The sequence below is a fragment of the Alosa pseudoharengus genome, unplaced genomic scaffold (genome assembly GCF_046254945.1).
Source record: "Alosa pseudoharengus isolate Yale_2024_CS ecotype anadromous, Long Island Sound unplaced genomic scaffold, YU_APseudo_1.1 YU_APseudo_1.1_scf_8, whole genome shotgun sequence".
Taxonomy (NCBI): Eukaryota; Metazoa; Chordata; class Actinopteri; order Clupeiformes; family Clupeidae; genus Alosa; species Alosa pseudoharengus.
Genome location: NW_027468870.1, coordinates 38,441,176 through 38,461,589, shown reverse-complemented (window position 1 = coordinate 38,461,589; position 20,414 = coordinate 38,441,176). Strand labels below are relative to the sequence as shown.

General features: G+C 41.6%; 1 protein-coding gene across 4 annotated transcripts in view; it reads right to left on the bottom strand.

Annotated features, from left to right (window-relative positions):
- The window catches only part of doc2b (double C2-like domains, beta), a 160,626-nt gene that overhangs the window by 117,764 nt on the left and 22,448 nt on the right, over positions 1 to 20,414 (bottom strand). For all 4 annotated transcript variants that reach the window (XM_076274641.1, XM_076274638.1, XM_076274640.1 and 1 more), the window contains one exon: positions 9,073 to 9,238. In XM_076274641.1, the coding sequence (XP_076130756.1) occupies positions 9,073 to 9,238 (166 nt within the window). The remainder of the gene's footprint in view (positions 1 to 9,072; positions 9,239 to 20,414) is intronic.

Sequence of the window (20,414 nt, the reverse complement as noted above, 5' to 3'; positions counted from 1 at the left end):
TGCGACACTGCAATTATAAAAAAAAAAAAAGACTGTTTCTTACTTATGTAAGAAACACCGAAATTTGGTCTGCTCTGAATGAGAAAAAAAACAAAACTGTCCTAATCCTCAGACTTGCTGTAAATATTTGATAAAAAAAAAGAAGCTAAGGAGAAATTGCATTCACTTCAGAGCTCTGCGCTATCAACTCAATGTGCAACTCCGATTGGTCTTGTTGACAAGAACTGTGCATCCCCTTCCTCTCTGTGCCGGGGGCTGGAGACGCCGAGGGTGCATGCGTCTGGAGAAGTGCCAGGGTGTTTGTGCCCTCATCACCATAGGAGCACCCACACGGGTGGCCCCAGGCCAAGCTGAAAATTAATAACGCCAGCGAAGAACGACGAGGGGGGACGAGTGTGCGGAGAGGGAGCGGGGGTAGCTCAGGACCTGTTTCCAATTTGCCACACCCCATCTGCTGCCGCTTCAATCAGAGGCCGGGGAAGGTCGGCAGAGAGGAAGTCGTGGCACACGTGGAACTTCAAGCGCTACCCCAATCTCCCTCCTCCATCTGAAAAAACCTGCAGTCTCTTTCAGTCGCTCTGGTGCTCTCCATCGCTCTCCCCCCACCCCTCTCTCTCCATCTCTCTATCTCTCTCTCTCTTCTCTGGCCATCACTCTATCCCTCTCTAACCTCTAACCTACCTCATTCTTTTTTAAAAATATCAAAATAACCTGTTCTGTGCTTGGCTTCTGGCACAGTGAGTCAGAGCAAATCCTTGTTCTTGGTTCGCGCCAGCCACGTTGCAAGTGCTTAACCCAGGCAGAGGGGAAACTTTGCTCAAGTCATTGCCTCAGCAAGGGCAATGGGTGACCAACCAATATGCTGAGACCTAGGCCATTGTGAGGGAAAGGTGAATACGTCATTTGCCCACACGTGTGTTGAGGACAAGCAGAAAATAGAAAGTTGTCATGCCTATGAAACTAGGACTATACACAGAACTATACACAAGGAAAGAATAGAACAAGACATCTGCTTGTGATGTTTCTGTGTTACTGCACAGTTCTGCCATGTGTGAATGGATGTTTTATAACAAGTAAAGTCAACACTGCCACACACAGCAGGTACTAAAAACATTTTCAAATCTGTCACAAATGTAAAGTTCAATGACAAAGAGTTTATTTAAAAAACATAAGCAGTTATGTGATGTTCTTCTTGACGACTTGGACATTAAAGCAGTGAAACTGAAGTCCTCTTGCCGGCGGAGGGGATTTACTGTATACATGTCAGGTAAAGCACAGTGCTGCAAACACAAGATAGTTCAGCGTGCAAAAAATTGTTATAACTACCAGTCAAAACAGGAAAGCAACCTGCCATAGAGAGGCACCACCATTATGTTCCATTATCAGATACTTATCAACAACATGCCACAGAAACATGGGATTCAGTATGGAATAAATCTAATAGGATTACATAGGTCTCTGCAGCACACTCAACAAAATGCTGCAGTTGTTTAAAGGCACACACTGTGAAAGAAAGTTATGTGGTCAGCCACTCTAGGTAAAGGACACATACTCATCCTGCCCACGCACCTCTGGCGAATGAAAGAACTCACACTCTCCGTCATTGTATCCTAAGATGTTAACACCTACATTCCTTCCAAGTCAATACGCAGCATGAGTCATCGGAGAAGAGGAGTGTGCTTATTATACATCTGTCAGGCCTCTGTGTGCCAGCCAAATCAATGTCAAGCTAAAAAACCTGTGCCCAGCTCCCGCAAATTCCTCCCCTGTCTCTTCTTTTAGATCCATCAACATGTCTGATGTACTATGCGCTATTTCAAATCCATTTGTAAAGACAAGGAGAATTGGCATGTGTGATTCGCTGGTTCTTCCAGCTAATTCCCTAGCCAAAAAATAACCCTTCGTGCGCATCGGGTGCTCAGGCAGCGGGCACAGAGGTACAGTATGTTCAGGGGTTTCCATAGTAGAGTCCTCCGCCCCGCCCCGCCTCGCCGTCATCAAAGGAACCTCTGGAGAGATGGGAGCCAAGTAAACATTTACAGGTAATGTCCTGCTGCCGAGTCCATAGAATGCGTTTGCATTAAATGTGCCGTATTTTATCGCGGAAGAGAGTCCATTTTGGCGGCCACTGGGGCCTCGCACTAAAGTGTCCCAATGTGAGGAAGAGCTTTAGCTTTACCTCCCAAATCTAGACCCTGAACGTGTGTGTGTGTGTGTGTGTGTGTTGGGGGGTTATAATTTAAGCAGCCCCAGAATTCTTCTATAAGCCTCAATTGAAAGTCCACACTCCTGGAGTAAAATATGTACCTACTCTACGAAGCATCTTCAGGCAGAGGGCACTTGAGTACAGAACATGTGGGGAGTAGGAGTAGCACTGGGTATTCAGCACATGCAGCATACAGGGTACTGGGTATTCAGCACAGTTCAGCATATACAACATACAGGGTACTGGGTATTCAGCACATGCAGCATATACAACATACAGGGTACTGGGTATTCAGCACATGCAGCATACAGGGTACTGGGTATTCAGCACAGTTCAGCACATACAACATACAGGGTACTGGGTATTCAGCACATACAACATACAGGGTACTGGGTATTCAGCACATACAGCATACAGGGTACTACTGGGTATTCAGCACATACTGTAAAGCATACAGGGTACTGGGTATTCAGCACATACAGCATACAGGGTACTACTGGGTATTCAGCACATACTGTAAAGCATACAGGGTACTGGGTATTCAGCACATACAGCAGGCCTTCATTATCTTCCTCACAGCAAAAGATAGGAGCTACAGGGGGCGCTGTGACATTCGGGCCCAAGTGTCATTTCCCGATCCCACCCCATCTCTATCTCCCAATCACTCCTGTCAGTCTCTTCACTGACCTGTGGTAATAAAGGCAGAAAAAGCCCAATATATATGCATATAGGCGTCATATGCATGTAGGTGCTATAGCATTACATTCACATTACACAAATTTCATGTAAAACTCTATTTTGAAAAACTTCCAAGAATACAGTATATTGCGAGGAAAGTTCAATTAATGGGTTGCAAATAGCTAAAATGTTTCCCATCTACAGAAGAATACTCAGCATATACAGTAGACAGTGCAGTCCCTGTTATTGACAAATAACACACACTTATACTGTAGGAACATGGAGAATATTGAGCATGGGAAATTTAGTTCAGGTTCAGATCTCCCACTATAGTAACAGCAATTATACTCTTAATAATGTAAATTGATCCACTTAATAATACAGCCTGGCTGATCGATGGGCTGCACATGAGAGTGCACACTCCACTGAAAGCAGAAATAAACAAACAAACAAACAAATACCGGTAACAACTTCTGTATTTGTGCCGTCCCCTTTTCAAAATAAGCATTCATTTAGCTCTGAAAGGCCATCAAACTGCTACATTATCCTCCCAAATCCGTTATGACTACCAGATGCAGTCATTTTATGCAATTGAAATGAATGCCATTTCGAAAATTTACATAAATTTAGTCTGATTAACCCGGGCAGATTAACTCGGGAAAATATCAAATGCATTCGGAAAATTCAAGTCAAAGCTAATTATTTGAGATTGCTATACTCTCCATGATTGTGCCATGCATGTACGAAAACATTCAACAAACTAATACTTTTGGGAAATAAGGAGAGTATAAAAAAACAAGAGTGAGCGGCTTACTTGGACCAAGGCCAAACCTGATCAAAGAGCAAATAGATTTTTCATGGAAAACAGATCATTGCTTTTAAACCTGAGGTCGATATTGTTCGGAAGACCAGTCTAAAACCCCCTTGTCTACGGTTAAAGGCAACTGTACAATACAATATAATCAATATCTCCCAACTGCGCTGCAAAAGTGAAATCATACCTGCGTGTCAAATCCATTTCAAAATGTGTAATAAGCCCCAAAGCTTATTTGTGTGGGGTTATATGTGCTCTTTCGAAAACAGACATAATAGGATACTGAAATAGAGGACTGCGACCTTCATTGCACACATCACACAGCTGGAATAATATTTCTCCATATTGCAAAGAAAAGTAAGCAACACTCGTCCTCTACCGAGGCACTGAGTGTCTGACATGTTGAGATCATCTGTTTTAAGCTTTGTTCATGTTACAAACTGTAGTAAAATGTTATGTTTATAATATAACATAAATAAAATAAGTCAATAGCTGGATGGACAAATTAATTCATGATTACAATAATTGATGGATGGATGGCTGGAAAGCAGTGTTTAATGTTCCATAATGGAAAGCTGAATTGGCAGTAAGAGTTATCATGGCACCCTTGAAGTGCTGTAATGCTGAAAGGCAAAGAAAGAATAGCTGCAACTTTTTACTGTTGTTTATAGTTGCTGTTGCTCTTGGCAAAGGCATCCTCTCGCCAGCAAAGAAAAAAGAAACTAAAAGTTAAAGACAGTCAACTAGTGACAATTTCATTGGTCATTGTAATTCAATTTCAGTTATGTTAATGTGTAGCCTAAATTCATCAGTTCATCAAATCTTCTAAACAAGCCTTGGCATAAACTTTTAATTAAAAGCAATTTGTCATCAATGAGTGTTCTAGGAGATAACCCACAGTTTGTTAAGGAACCTAAAAAAAAAAAAAAAGAAGAAGCTGGCCAAATGCCTCAGCATTAATAGTCAGAATGTTATTCACAAACAGCTGGGTAAGAGCCAAGAGCAGTGCACAGACTTTTTAATTTCAGACATCAGATTAGCCTCCTCCCTTCTGTTTGCATCCTCTATGGTCCAGATTGTGGCTCCGCGGCCCTACTGTGTGCCGTGCATCCGCCACCGCGTGTCACGACGGCACCGTGCAGTTCACACGGGTCACAGACCCAGCTGACAAAACCATCTGATTTCCCCACAGTCATGCCAGGATCGCACCGGCGTCCCATCAAGTCGGCCAGCTTCAACCAGAATACATGTGGAGCCCACTATAACATGACAACTCCATTCTTCAGACAATAAAGAACACCTCGTAGGGCTGACAGGAACGGATGGACGATGGTGGGTTGTCAAATGGTTAGCAGGTGGATGAAATATCTGCCACTGGCAATACACACAGTAGCATAGTGCTTTTATATAGATGCGCATGCTGGATGAGAGCACTAGGTGTGTACGCCACACGGTGACTACAAGCATAAGACAGTTGCCATACCATTAGGCACACATAACACCTGGTCCATCTACATGCATTTGAAACCTCCCTCACTTTGTAGTCTTAAAGGAGAATTCCGGTGTGATTTTGACCTAAAGTGTTTTGAAACATGATACCGAGTGTGAACGTATGTCTCATAGCCCATCTCGGCTTGTCCCCTGCACTCCGAAATCTGGCGCTAGTTAGCCGATGCTACCAACAAGGCGGTCAATGGTTGTGCCTCGGCATCGGCATAGCCATGCAAATAAATCACTGTTTTACACCATTTACGAGGCTCAATGTATCTCCACACTTCATTGGCAGACTTCCAAGGGCCCTGACATTTAAAACGAGACATTGAGAACTTTGAAAAAGCACTGGTAGTTTACTTACAAGACGATATATACAGACAGTATCTTCTCGAAGTTTAGCGTTTGCAGCCATCTTGAATTTAGTCACGATAAGTCGAGCGACAAGTAAGAATGAACAGGTATGATAAGGGATCAGATTCCAAAAATAATTCCGTGGAAATGCATGGATTCCAGTTGCTGCTACTGGAAGAAACTGTAATCCATGCATTTCCACAGAATTATGTTTGGAATCTGATCCCTTATCATACCTGTTCATTCTTACTCGTCGCTCGACTTATCGTGACTAAATTCAAGATGGCTGCAAACGCTAAACTTCGAGAAGATACTGTCTGTATAAATCGTCTTGTAAGTAAACTACCAGTGCTTTTTCAAAGTTCTCAATGTCTCGTTTTAAATCTCAGGGCCCTTGGAAGTCTACCAATGAAGTGTGGAGATACATTGAGCCTCGTAAATGGTGTAAAACAGTGATTTATTTGCATGGCTATGCCGATGCCGAGGCACAACCATTGACCGCCTTGTTGGTAGCATCGGCTAACTAGCGCCAGATTTCGGAGTGCAGGGGACAAGCCGAGATGGGCTATGAGACATACGTTCACACTCGGTATCATGTTTCAAAACACTTTAGGTCAAAATCACACCGGAATTCTCCTTTAATGGTCCCTCTGTGGACACAAACTACTATATGAGGTTCTGGCTAAGAAGCAGGAATGCTTACTCCAAGTCATATAAAGTTGACTGAACATTTAATGTATGTGCTTTGAAGTACTACTACATGCACAAATGCCTAATCAAGGGAATTTAAAATATACGCTCGCAGTACAAGAGGCTATCATTTTGCAAATGCCAAGAGTTTCTCCAGCTCTGTACTGGAGGAATGAACTGAAAACATCTTAATTTAATAGACCCCCAATTAAAAAACGAAATGTACCTGCGGCAGTATTGGCAATATTACGCAGCATAAGGCCTCAGGTAAAGCTGCTGAAGGCATGATACTGGTGTTTTTTTAATTGGTGGCTTATTAAATTAATATGTTTTCAGTTCATTCCTCCAGTGTTTTCAAAGTGTTCAATTCTGTGACAGAACTGACAGAGCTGGAGAAACTCTTGGCATTTGCAAAATGATAGCCTCTTGTCCTGCGAGCGTATATTTTAAATTCCCTTGATTAGGCATTTGTGCAAGTAGCAGTACTTCAAGAGAGTGGATGTTTCCTTCTAGCATAAAAATGAGGTCATTTATAGAAGATTTTCTTCTTTCACACCACCACATTAATATATATTATTAGGGCTGTCAATAACTGATTAATTTCGATTAATTAATTTGAGAAAAAATAACTGATTAAAAAAATTAGTGCAGATTATCGATTCCGTATAACCTTTGACCCCGAGCCGTTCTGGTCAGTAAAAATTAGACTGTAAAATGAAGGAGAGAGAAGAAAACGTGCTGCCTGGATCCTTGATTGGAACATTTACTTTTAAAAAATGGCCTGATGGTGTTGATAAAAAATAAAGTGTTGAAAATAAAGTCCTCTGCAAGGAATTAGCATATCACCGGAGTTCATCAACTCTATAGTCTCAAATCAATGCAAAGAAATAAGTGTTGACATTGAGGGGAGTGTTAATTAATTTTCATTGTGTCCCCTAGGTTATATCTGTGGCCTGAAATGCCTTGTATGTGAAAAAAAATACGAAGCACATTTGAATTTATTTCCTCAGCATTATTAGGTCATATCATAGATTATTATGGCAATTATTTGAACAGTGAAAATAATAATAAGAGTTTTTGAACTTTAATGTCACTAATGCTGATTATTCAATGATTCATTTGAATTTAAATATTTAAAATACCTTCACAGCAAAAATTATATATGCGATTAATTTAGATTAATTAATCACAGAGTATGTAATTAATTAGATACATTTTTTTAATCGATTGACAGCCCTATATATTATACTTACTTATTATACTTATCATATATTATACTTACTGTACAATCCTCTGTGACCACCGCTAGCAAAACTGTCAGACCCTTTCATAAAATGTTCAGAGTTACGACTTAAATGGACAGCTGGGGTAGACCATAAACGAGCGCGACTGAGGAAAAATACTGTCTGTAATCGTGAGATGTTTATGACTGTTTAGATCATTTAGACGGACATGAGCGCACGAGCCGTGGCACAAGGAGGGGAGCTGCTTTCCATATGTTTGTTTTCAGATATGCAGTCTGTGTAGACACAAGGAGATTATCATTCATGAAATGTCATTATAAAAAAAATGGAGAAAGAGTAAACAGAATACAAATCCTTGTCCTGGCATGGCCAGAAACCTGGACGTAATTGGAGAGCACAGGTGACCTCTCAAGTTAAGAAACTGGGCATAAGGTCTCCCACGGAACTGCAACTAGAGCATTCTGATAAGCAAAAATGTACTTTAATGACGGATCTGTGATGACTTGAGAGCTGTTTTCATAATGAGAGCAACGTTCACAAATCCACCTCTCAATCAGACAAAAAAAGGCAAATTATATTGTCCTGAGGGCTTAAAATAATTGGTCTTAAAGCAAAAAAACATGAAACACCTAAAACTACTGATATTTCCAGCTAACCAGCAGAGGCTAAGAAGGGCAACTTCAGGCTGTAACTCCAGACCTACGCCCTTGTTATTTATACAGAAGACAGAGAGGACAAAACTAGCGCAAGTGACCGGTTAATCAAACTCAGTGGTTTGGCTCTATTCCTAATCATCTTCCTCAACAAAGGTTTCAGGGTGTTCTCCATTAGAGCTTTTAGACTGATGCTGCCAAGGCATGTCATGTGTTGTGTTTATTACAGGGTAACAGTATCCAAGGAGACAGTTTCCATTTTTGATTTTATAACACTACTCTTGTGTGTGCCTTCTTAGCTGCTTGACAGCATCAGAATGTTCCTTCCCCCACCAATAAAATGTACTGTTGCATGAAGAGGCTTCATGCAGAGAGTTCTGAACCGCGTCATTCTAGCTGTGTGATGACGGGCTGACGTCAAGTCTGAACGTTCTAGTGTATTGTGCATCGCAAGGTAAGTGAAAAAAGGTAAGTAGATTATATGAACTTTCTGTTATTTCAAGAGATCCTTTACATGCAACATTATCATCAGAAACAAAACAACAATGAAATGGAAGCTGCATTACTGAAACCATTACAGCTTGTATTAGCACATGCATAGGCCTACTGGTTATATAAACTGTGTGCTCAGTGTATTTCACTAATTCACAGATTGGGTTAAATGCAGAGACCAAATTTCCCTCACAGGATCAAAAGAGTATATACTTATACTTAAAATCCTGTGCTAAAAGCATAGCTAGTAAATGCTCCATTAATGAAGCACAATAGGGTTCAGTGTCTGTGCTGCTTGTGTAAGGACAAACATAACTGTTATATAATTCTTACATTGTTTGACTCTGCTACAACACACACACACACACACACACACACACACACACACACACACACACACACACACACACACACACACACACACTTTACACAAACGCAAGGACAGCTCACCTTTGCTGTGTGCCCACTTGAAGGTACGGTTAATTTGCAAACTGCTGGCTACCTTGGGGTCACTCCTCTCCTCAGTCAGCACCCTGCACCCGAGAACTCCCTCCTTCATGGGCCGCACGTGCTTGGGCAGAGCCTTGTAGAACCAGGCTCCTGAGCGTTTCCACACCTCAGAGACACAAAGGAATGATGAGCCTGTGTGGTACAACATAAATAATTTCTCCATAATAATAACTATGAGGATATGATGATAATGTGATGATGAGCCTGGGGGGTGGGGGGGCTTAACTGATGGCCTTAAAGTGCAACTGTAACCTTAATGACCAACATAATGTTGCTGTTGTCACCGCTGCCGTATAACACTTCTGTGTGCTTGGGAACCCAATTCCCAGATTACATCATGTATAGAGCTCTACCAATAAATCGGCATGGCGACTAACCATTTGCTAATAAGTGAAGATAACAACAGGGTGTTATCTGTTTCTTGCAGAGCCCGTCTATGATGCGTCCTAAAAAAACACTTGGCTGGAGCAGGTTTTTCTTTTAAAAACATGTTTTGCTGCTGTTGAGTCGTTTACCAACGCTGTCACATCGTTCATACCATTTCTGGTGCATTGAACACTACATTATGAGACACCCACTTACCCCCTGGTTTCATTCTTGGGTTTCTTGCATTTTTAACAAAGGTGTTTATACCAAGAAAGGAAGTGCATGGCTTTTTAAAGTAAAAGTATCAGATGGCAGTTGATTCATCGATAAATGACATCAAAGTCATAAAGTTGTCAAGTCGTAAGCACAAACTGTGAATACTTTAAAATAGCTATTGTGGCAATGGTGTGAGAATAAAGAACAAAAACCTGACACTACCTATTTCATAACTAGAAAAGAAGACTGCCACTCAGTGCCACACCAATTAATTTATTGTATGGCCTCCCATGAACAGAACTCCACAAAACTTGGCATACATTCAGAGGGTGTATAGTAAGATATTCAATCAAGGTATAATCGAGATATTCACAGAAAACTGTGTCCACCTTTCCCTCCTTTTGGGGGGTCCAGTCCGGCAGGGGGCGACGAAAAACAATGGTTCCGTGTCATCTATAGTGGCTTCTATAGTGGCTATAGCACCTACTAATAAAGAGAATATGTGTACCAACCCACACTGAAGAAAAGGCTCTGTTAAACAAACTGAGCATGTACATTTAGACAGACAGGGAGGTCTGATCAGCCCTGGATACAAGCACTTGGCCATAGTGGCAGACTAGAGGCCTGCCACCAGACGATACCCTGGGCTCTCCAACCAAGACTGAGGGATGGCACACCAAAATGTCAGGTCTGATAGCAGCTGCTTGGCAGTTGGCAGGGGACTCCTTCCAGCTGTCAGCCAACGCAACCTGCCAGTCTCAGGCCCAACATCTCAAGGAAGCATTAGACTAATGGAGCTCACTTATAGTAGCCTATTATTCTAGCGCAAATAATGCAATAATTATATTCCAAGGGCAATAACAATGCTACATTATGGAGAAGTTCATAAAACATTAACTGAAAGACTCTACATACTCTTGTCTAGAGAGTAATTATTTGTAATTATAATCTTAAAAGGCAGATTAAAATGTGAAAAGCTTCAACACGGTTCTCAAACATAAATGAAAAACACGAGTGCCCCTGTGCCATTATCATTTTTTCATATACTGGTTTACATCCAGATAACAAATATTGGCCTGCTATAAATCTTTACTTCATGACAGCACAACATGTTATATCTACAGATAGATATTAATTGTGAGCCAATGATTTGAGGTCTGACACGCGCTATGACTGTCTAGCATCCACATCGATAACTCAGACGGAACGCAGTAGAGGACACACAGAGTAGCCATGCTTAAATCAGAAACATATACATTTCTGATGTGCTACTCAGTCTCCATAATGAAAGACATGTCAGGACCTAGTCCACTGAACTGATGACACAGAGAGAGCCATACTCTGTATCTGCCCTGTTGAATATTGATCCTAAATCCCCACATACTCACTCGGGCTCTCTGGCCAGGCCCTGAAATGAAGACACAATATAAGAGTCCAAGATGAATGGATAGGATAAACCTGAACTGACAGAGCCCCTCTATGAAGATCACTTTGACATTACTATCTCAGCCACTGTGCCCTTTTAAGAAATGATAATGGCATTCTAGTGCAAAACAGCCACCATTTGAATTCACATTATGGTATTAACATACAGGATGGGGAAGAATGGTGTGGAAGCGTAAAGGTTTCTCTGGCCAGAAAGAAACTGGGCCAAACAGAGGTAGCAGTAATTTCATTTGCACTAAACTGCAGGGACAGAGGGAGAGAGAGAGAGAGAGAGAGAGAGAGAGAGAGAGAGAGAGAGAGAGAGAGAGAGAGAGTATACAGAGTGACTGCCACGCAGAAGATAAAAATGTTATGTGTCCACAGCTGTGAGAAGGGAATTCATCATCAACTTCTTTTTGTTTTCTTAAATGAACATATACCAATTGCATTTGAAGATAATACAACAACTAAGCCCTTATTAGCTTACTTCAAAAACTATTTATTTTTTATTTATTTATTTATTTACCTTTTGTTTTTTTGTTGGTGAGGATAGCCAGGACAGACTTCCATGCATTTATTTATCACAATGCTCTGGACGTGTGGAAAGCTGTCATCCACCTGGCTCGGTATTATTTATGTGCTGCCTTTAGGAGTTTGGGAGCTGTCACTGCTGACACTGCATTTCACAAGTGTGGACTATAAATGATTATCACAGGGGGACTAGGGAACCATCAGGGTGTCACCTGAAGGACATTAGAGGAGTAGGAAATGGGCAGAATACGCAACACCAAACGACCCCGCCCAAACACACACATGCGCGCACACATAGAATAATTCAAACACACACACACAAAAAAATGATTCAAACACACTCACACACACACACACACACACGCACACGCACACGCACATGCACACGCACACACACAGGATCTTACAGAAAACAGGTCTACCAGTAAATTGTACTTGACATCCCCTTGTTACTGAAGTGACTATTCAAGATTCAAGACATTTATTTGTCACTTGCATATTTGCGTAGAAACAAAAAGCAGTGAAATGAGGGATCGTGACAGCAACTCCATGCTGTGCAAAGTGAAAAAAGTAGAAAAAGTAAAAGAGCAAGAAATAAAAATCCTATGACCATGTCAAAAATGTTCTCTCTCCACCTGGACAGAGACATAACCACTCAATTTGTAAATCTACACACTATGTAAATGATTCAAATAAATAATTTAGTCAAAAAGTAGAGGTGCATTTCAGATTACTAGACTGTCTCAATATGACATTAGTGTTATACAAGAAAGCTCAATGCTAGGAGAAAAGTGTACAATAAACAACCAGGAAAATGGAACATCTCAAAAGGTTACAAAGATATTTTACCCTGGCAAATGGCAATATTCAGAAAAACAATCTTATGATCATGACATACCAGACATGAAAACTGCTTTGCATTCTCCCCTTCATCTAAATGTTAAATGCATAGAAACCTTGACCCATTTTTCTGTTTCTATAGTGATTTGGCAGCACACCATCCATTATTAAATCGAATGGTTTTCTGGCATTGGCTGATGTCTGTGCTTTACATCAGATTATATATTTCCATATACTGTTGCATCAGGATCAATACATCAAGTTGCAATCATTGCAAATGCCTAGTTGTGAGTTAAGCAGGAGAGTTTTGAACATTCTAACAGAAGATTCTGTTCTGCATCAATGTAAGGTTCTAAAATTCCATGTTAAATTCAGAGCCTTATAGATATAGCCTATCTATATGGCTCTGGTTAAATTCAATGAACCCTTAGAATGTTAAATTTGCAACATTCCTGTCACACCGGTGTGATGGTACTGGCTTAAGGAGAACAGTCAAGTGTAGGGACCGTCTGTGCTAAAACATTTCCTATGCACTGCAATTATTCACCAACACAGGGACATTGAGCAGCAGGACTCGGGGGATTACAAACTGAGGAAACCTTTCCACCCACTTTTGTCAGAGCTGCAGCACATATGTACCCCACAGAAATGCCCCTCAATCATGTCGCGCCTGCATTATGGCAGTGTTTAACTACGAGGCACCTAGGCACCCTCACCTCAAGTTTGGTGGACTCCCTCTTATGAGGTCATCACTGTGTCTGGAATGTTCATAAATTCAGTTATAAAAATAACTGTAAATATTGTTCTATTGTATTTAAAGTTGATTTATCAAGAAAAATCACTACTCACTACTATCTTGCTTCATGTCCCTTCATTTGTAAAAAAAAAAAATTAACCTGACATACACACTTTAAGTGAGCTGTCTGAGGTACAAAAAAAAACCTTTTTGAGATTTTTGCTTCATAAGTCCTGATCAACTGTCAACTGTCTACCAATGTAATTACTAGCCTATACTAGATGTGAAATCTCTCTGTCTTTTCCTCATGTTCATTGTTCAGAGGGCACAAAATCTCTCCGCCAGATATATCGCTGTACACCACTCAATCAGGGACATGCTCATTATCCCATCCAGGCCCGTGTCACAATCCAGCTCAGGGTCATGATCACATAGGCCCGTCAGAAACTTTGGGATGAGGACTGACGACCAATAACATGGAGTCGCACTAGGACCTCCAGCTAACTTGGCTGACTGCCATCGGACGGAGCGTTCCATGTAGAGTTCAGTCCAATCTTTAGCACTGACTTTGTACTTTCAGACTCTTGCATCACAGACACTGGTGGAGAGGGCCTCGTGAGCAGCCTGCTGGTGGCTGCCTGGCTTAATTTTCTTCCGAACCAATTGGGTCTTCTTGATGGGGCCTTTTCCAGTGGATATATTGGACTTTCATCTCGACAGGTCCTGCGGAGAGGAGATACTCTTCTTCTCCCTGGTGCCAGAACATATTGGATATGCTCCAGCTTGTCCGGTCTGCTCCAATAACTGCTCCAGCTTGTCTGGTGCACCAATAACTCCTGAACCTACTAGTGGGCAGAAAGTCGAGTCGAGATGCTGCTTTGTAATGCCCCACTCATGGGTTCCCTTGTGATGTAATTGAAATTTTCTCCAGGAATGGAAAACTCCAAAATTTTACCAATTGGCTTTGAGCCTTTACCACAGTAGTTCCAATTCATCTCTATCTAGACTCCACACTGATACTCAAACTTTTTCCGTCATTACCCACTTTGGAGGAGGGGAATTTTTAAGCAACACCTGACCCCATCATCCCAGCAAAATGGTAACGTTAAAATATTATTTTCACATTGTGGTTCCACATTACATTTCCCATCCCGGTCCCCTGGGTCTGATGTTTCAATTCATTTGTAGGCCTGTTTATGACTCCTGTGTTGGTGTGTGGCTATTTTGCTTTGAATGTATCATTGTCAAAAAAGAAAGGCATTAATAAAGATAGGCACAAAAAAAAGACACATTTCCTCCTGTCATGCCCCACCTGTCATGTCTCTATTCCGGGCCCGCACCACACTTTGAGAACCACTGACCTACAGTAGACAGTTAAGGGGTCGGTCACTCTTTCACTACACTTCACTATGGTCTAACCTGCTCTAAATGACAGGGCTTCTTAACGTAGTAGAAGTGGTCGGAATTTCTAATATACTTTCTAGAGTATATTTCTAATACATTAAGTTCAACCATCAAATTACTCATGCATTGTAGTGATACGTTCTAATATGATTGATATAGGAACAAATACATGCTTCTTTGTTGTGAGTATCCTCATAGCCCTGGAGATGAGATAACTTCTCATCTCATCTAGGTGCACCACTCCTGTGCCAAACATGCTTGTCCAAAGATAACAGACTCTTGTCATCAAAGCTGCCATTGAAGATGCTATCTAATTAATCACCCCCATCCAAGTCTGATGATGACAGATGATGACACCCAGCTGACATGCATGAGCCGAGTTATTGCAATCTACAAACATTTCTCCGTGTTGCTTCAGGTCTGGAACAACTCCAAGGCCTACATATTACAGCACACAGCTACAAGCCTGCTAACCGACTTGGGTCATTGTGCCCATGAAAAGCTAGACATCTCTTACCTCCTGGTTAAAATCACAACACTCAAGCTGTTTGAGGGTCCAGTAAAGAAACTGAACCCAGCCTATGCCCACCCTGGCCCTGTTTGAGGTCCGCCTTATAATGAGGAGACTCAAAGAGCACTCAAAGAATCTTCCATAGAAATGTATGAGGTTAGTTTGTAATGCCAATGTGGCAGTGGTCTACACATATCCCGCCCCTTCCTGTAATGTACTGTAAGTAACCAACTGCATTGTTGATGTAATCTGCCCAAATGTAATCTGCCCGAAGCCGTTACCAAGATTGCCGCCGAGTGGTTAGACTTTCCCATAAGGACTTTGACTGAACTCAGTCTGTTGATGTAATCTGCCCAAAACCAACAGCATTATTGATGTAATCTGCCCAAAATAACTGCCCGAAGCCGTTACCAAGATTGCCGCCGAGTGGTTAGACTTTCCCATAAGGACTTTGACTGAACTCAGTCTGTTTTGGTCAAATTGATTGAAGCTGAAGCTATTTGAGGTTCTAGTAGAGAGGAACATTGATTGACATGCCGTTTAGGTTCTAGTAGAGAAACACATAAATTGACATGCCATTAGGTTCTAGTAGAGGAACATTGATTGACATGCCATTAGGTTCTAGAAGAGGAACTTTCATTGACATGCCATTAGGTTCTAGAAGAGGAACTTTCATTGACATTCCATTATATAAGTATAAGTATACTCTTTTGATCCTGTGAGGAAAATTTGGACTCTGCATTTATCCCAATCCATGAATTAGTGAAACACACTCAGCACACAGTGAGGTGAAGCACACACTAATCCCGGCGCAGTGAGCAGCCTGCTACAACAGCGGCGCTCGGGGAGCAGTGAGGGGTTAGGTGCCTTGCTCAAGGGCACTTTAGCCATTCCCACTGATCGGGCTCGAACCGGCAACCCTCCGGTTACAAGTCCAGAGTGCTAACTAGTGGGCCACGGCTGCCCAAGAGGAACATTGATTGACATGCAATTAGGTTCTAGTAGAGGAACATTGATTGACATGCCATTAGGTTCTTAGGTTCTAGTAGAGGAACATTGATTGACATGCCATTAGGTTTTCTCATGCGCTGTTCTCACTCTCTTCACAACCAGTCAACAAGTGAGAGCCACTCAACGTAGTCACTGCATCACAAAGGTCTTAGTTTAGACACACCTCACACACAACAACACTGACGTGTTTGTAATTGGTATCATCATACTCAAACAGTGTTCTATCTCGACAGTTATTTTAAGACTGTGAAACACCAGGAACCTGAGTGGATGACTTTCTTTGCCTCCAGTAAAAATGTGTCATGCAGTTAAAACTGTAACTATAATATTATTCTGGCTATTGCAGCGGATGTTTGCAAAATTGAAATCATTAAGTACAGTTTAAGTTGTCTTCTGCAACTTTATAAGATGGTCATGAGTTGTTGAGCATCTACTGTACCAAAGATCCTTGATTACTAACAAGATAGAGCAAAGTAATTCGTTACTATGGGAGCAAAACGGGACAGTTCCGGTCTGCATAAGTGGGAGTGTCACCTTAGTCAAGTCAAGTCAAGTCAGATTTATTTGTATAGCGCATTTAACATGCACAGAGTGCAACCCAAAGCACTCCACATATAAGACATTGTCATTGACACAGACTAACAAACACAAAAGATGCCGGACGGAGCAGCGTAGTCGCCAGCGTACCCGTGACACCAAGACATACAAGACATACAACAAACAAATTAATAAATAAAATAAATAAAAATTAAAATAATAAAATTAGTCCAATTTCCAACCGGCTGAAAATGTCCAAGGGCAAAGATGACCCACGTGAAAACTGTGCACAGCTGTGTCTTCACGATGCAACACCAACAAAGTTCTTTATAACTGACCAACCCGGAGAATTCACTGGCAGTCTGGAGAGCACTGGAAGGACTAGACAGTCCGAATTTGTGATGGGCGACCCTGCTGATTATCCGCTCGGTGGTCCTAGACAGTGACCGTTTGTTGTTTGTTGTTTCATGATTGACGCTGTCATCAGAGTTTCTTAGCACTCAATCCAGACTCCAGGCACCGGTAGATGCTAGTGTGGGTACCTGATCTGCACGGGTTACCAGATCTGCATGATTACGTCATAATAGATGATGTGTCGCCACCTCATTCGTCCAAAGTCGAGAGTAGAATTCGGCTGGGTTTGAAGCCACTGATCTATAAAGAACATATAGATCAGTGGTTTGAAGCGTAGTTGCTCAAGCGATGCCTGAGGTAAAAGTTTTAATATTTAAAGTGGACCCTTTCACAGCAACAGTGGTGTGATTGGCTGGTTTGTGTGACGTCACCTACGACTGCATACAACGCTGTCTGATTAACCCTGCTGTAATTGCGGGAAAATAAGCTAACTTTAGGTTATACTTTGATCTATTTTTATGTTTCTTAAGTGTAACGCTATTGCATTGCTGTTTGACAGTAGTGAAATCAACCGTAAACTAGCTCATATTTGCGAGTTATTTAGCTAATGCTATTGTATTGCTGTTTGACAGTAGTGAAATCAACTGTAAACTAGCTCATATTTGCGAGTTATTTAGCTAATGCTATTGTATTGCTGTTTGACAGTAGTGAAATCAACCGTAAACTAGCTCATATGCTAGTGGAAACATCATATGTATAACTGCAGCAGAAGTTTATTATTCCTGCCGCTCTCAGAGTAGCACTTCCATTGTCAAAAGCAATCCTCAGCCAAAAGCTATATTTTCTGAAAAACGACTCTTGGATATCACCTTGTCGTGGGAAACAGCAGATCACCACCCTCCAGCTAACAACAACTCTCCACCGATCAAGGTAAGTACATGAATTACTTGAATTTACCATAACAATTGCTTGATAACATTTTTGAAGTTACACAACTATCACTTTCTCTCATGAAAACAACGTTAATCAGTCCTTTGGTCTTATAAGTAATGTTACCCTAGCATAGTTATTTCGGGAGAAGAAATGCTAAGTCTAACAGTGGCTAACAGTCTAATTTGTGAATGGGTTTTCCAACTCTCGGTCAGAGTCAATCTTACAGTTGTAGACCTATGGAACCTTGTTTTTTTTACGTGTATCGGTAGAGTAAATACATGTGTGTTTATTAACCTTTTCCTCAGTTTATAGCTAAGCGCCACGGTTCAGCCTCTGGTTTGTGGTCAACCATTTGCGCGTAAAGCGACGAGCTATTAGGAGTGGGTTTTCCTGTGGCCATCACTCGATAGAGTCAATCTTACAGTTGTAGACCTATGAAATCGTTGTTTTTTTTACGTGTATCGGGAGAGGAAATACAGATCGTATTGAAAGCATTTCCCATATCGTAGCCTACTAGTTCGCGCGCAACAACAGCAAAAATGAAACATGGAGAGTGGATGTCTCCGCAGAGACACCAGTTACATTAGATGCGCACTCAATCGCAATTCGACGCAGGAAAAAAAAAAGCAACGACTGGTAGAAACGAAGGTAAACTGGATTAAAGCAAAACTTGGCCAAAAACATTGTGTATGCACTTGCAGTGAGCCTAGTGAATAGCGGACTATAGCCTAACCAACAAAAGTAAAGGAGATTTGCACCAAAGGCAGTGCTGTGGGTTGTGTTTCTACAACATGTTGGCACCAAGTTAATTTCTGTCATAAACGGAGTAAGCTAAGCGTTTTCTCCATTGTCCACTCCATTTTCGCATAGACCTCTGTACCAGGCAGCCACAGCACCACACTCTTGGGGGCATGCTCATGAGCCCCCATGTTCATGCCCCCAAGACTGTAGTGCTGTGGCTGCCTTGTAACCTGCATATTGTTTTTATTTTTTCCCTATTATTAACACTCTATGATTTTCCGAAATAGTAAAGGGGAATTCCTGCGATTTTCGCATAGACCTCTTTACCAGGCAGCTACAGCCGTTACACTTACTGCCCATGTTCATGCCCCAAGACTGTAGCGCTGTGGCTGCCTGGTAACTCGAGCTAGGTGAAACCAACTGAAACAGATTTATGAGAATTATGTTTTAACCAAGGACTAAAAGCGTCAGCGAATACATTTTAATCATAAACATGATAACACATGAAATTTTCTTGTTCTAGTTCGATGTATGTTATACACAGCAGTGGTCATGCTTTTCTATGTATGTCCTTGTGAAGTTTGTACAAGGGTCAATGATTGTCCTAAATTTGTTTGTCCTTTGTTGTTCTTTGTTTGTTCTTTGTTGTCTGTCAGGCCTCAACGAAAAAGACCACCTTCAGCATTCACTCCGCATTACTCCCGGCAGAGACAGGTGTCTTGTCCTACTAACACCCCACTCGTGGCCTGCACCTTGATGTGGTGAGTGGGCTTTCAACTATACAAGTCTTACTTTCATGTTCCCATGGAGTATGGAGGTTAACTGGCACCATAATTTGATGTAAAAAGTAGTGATGCTCCGATTGAAGTGGCCTGAATGCGAGGCTATTGACCAGACGGATAAGCTACCGAGTTTAATTGAACATAGCCTCACGCAGACACACACACACAGTGAACCACTTTGCGCTTACGCAAATCTACTACGAAACCATGGCAAACTTATACATCTGGAGAGAGCTCCTTGCTAACTGTAGTGGAGTAAAGAGTACAATATTTGCCTCTCAAATGTACTTGAGTAAAGCCATGAGTACTCCCCAAAAATGATACTCGAGTAAAGTACAGATCCCTCAGAATTGTACTCAAGTACTGTACTCAAGTAAATGTACTCCGTTACTGTCCGGCTCTGTTCATTCCCAAACACCCACTAGGCTACTTCAATACTCTATTTTCAAAATTAACGCACCCGTGATGATCGATCTACATCTAAACCAAATATTTTAGAGCGCACTTTGAGAGATGTATCCAAGGCAGGGCTGTACACATAATCGTAATATTATTTGTTGCACGTGCTACAAAAATCATTCTGTGCAATGGAAGATTTACCAACGGTACACCGGTCTGATACAGTTTTGCCTATGGCTATACATGTGTGAGACTGAGACGCCTGTTTATTTGTTTGAAGTGCGTGCAGGGTGTGAGAGGGGAATCGATGTGCTTTGATTCCAGCTTGGTAGTTGTAGTCTGTGAGATTAAAAAGCACGTGTGTGTGAAGTATCCAAACAATGACACCTTCATTATGGCTTTCATTATGGCTGCTTTAGCAACAAACCTTAAGCTACTGTGTAGTGGGTCCCATTTAGAAGTGACTAATTAATTCGCGCTTTCCGTGATTCACGGA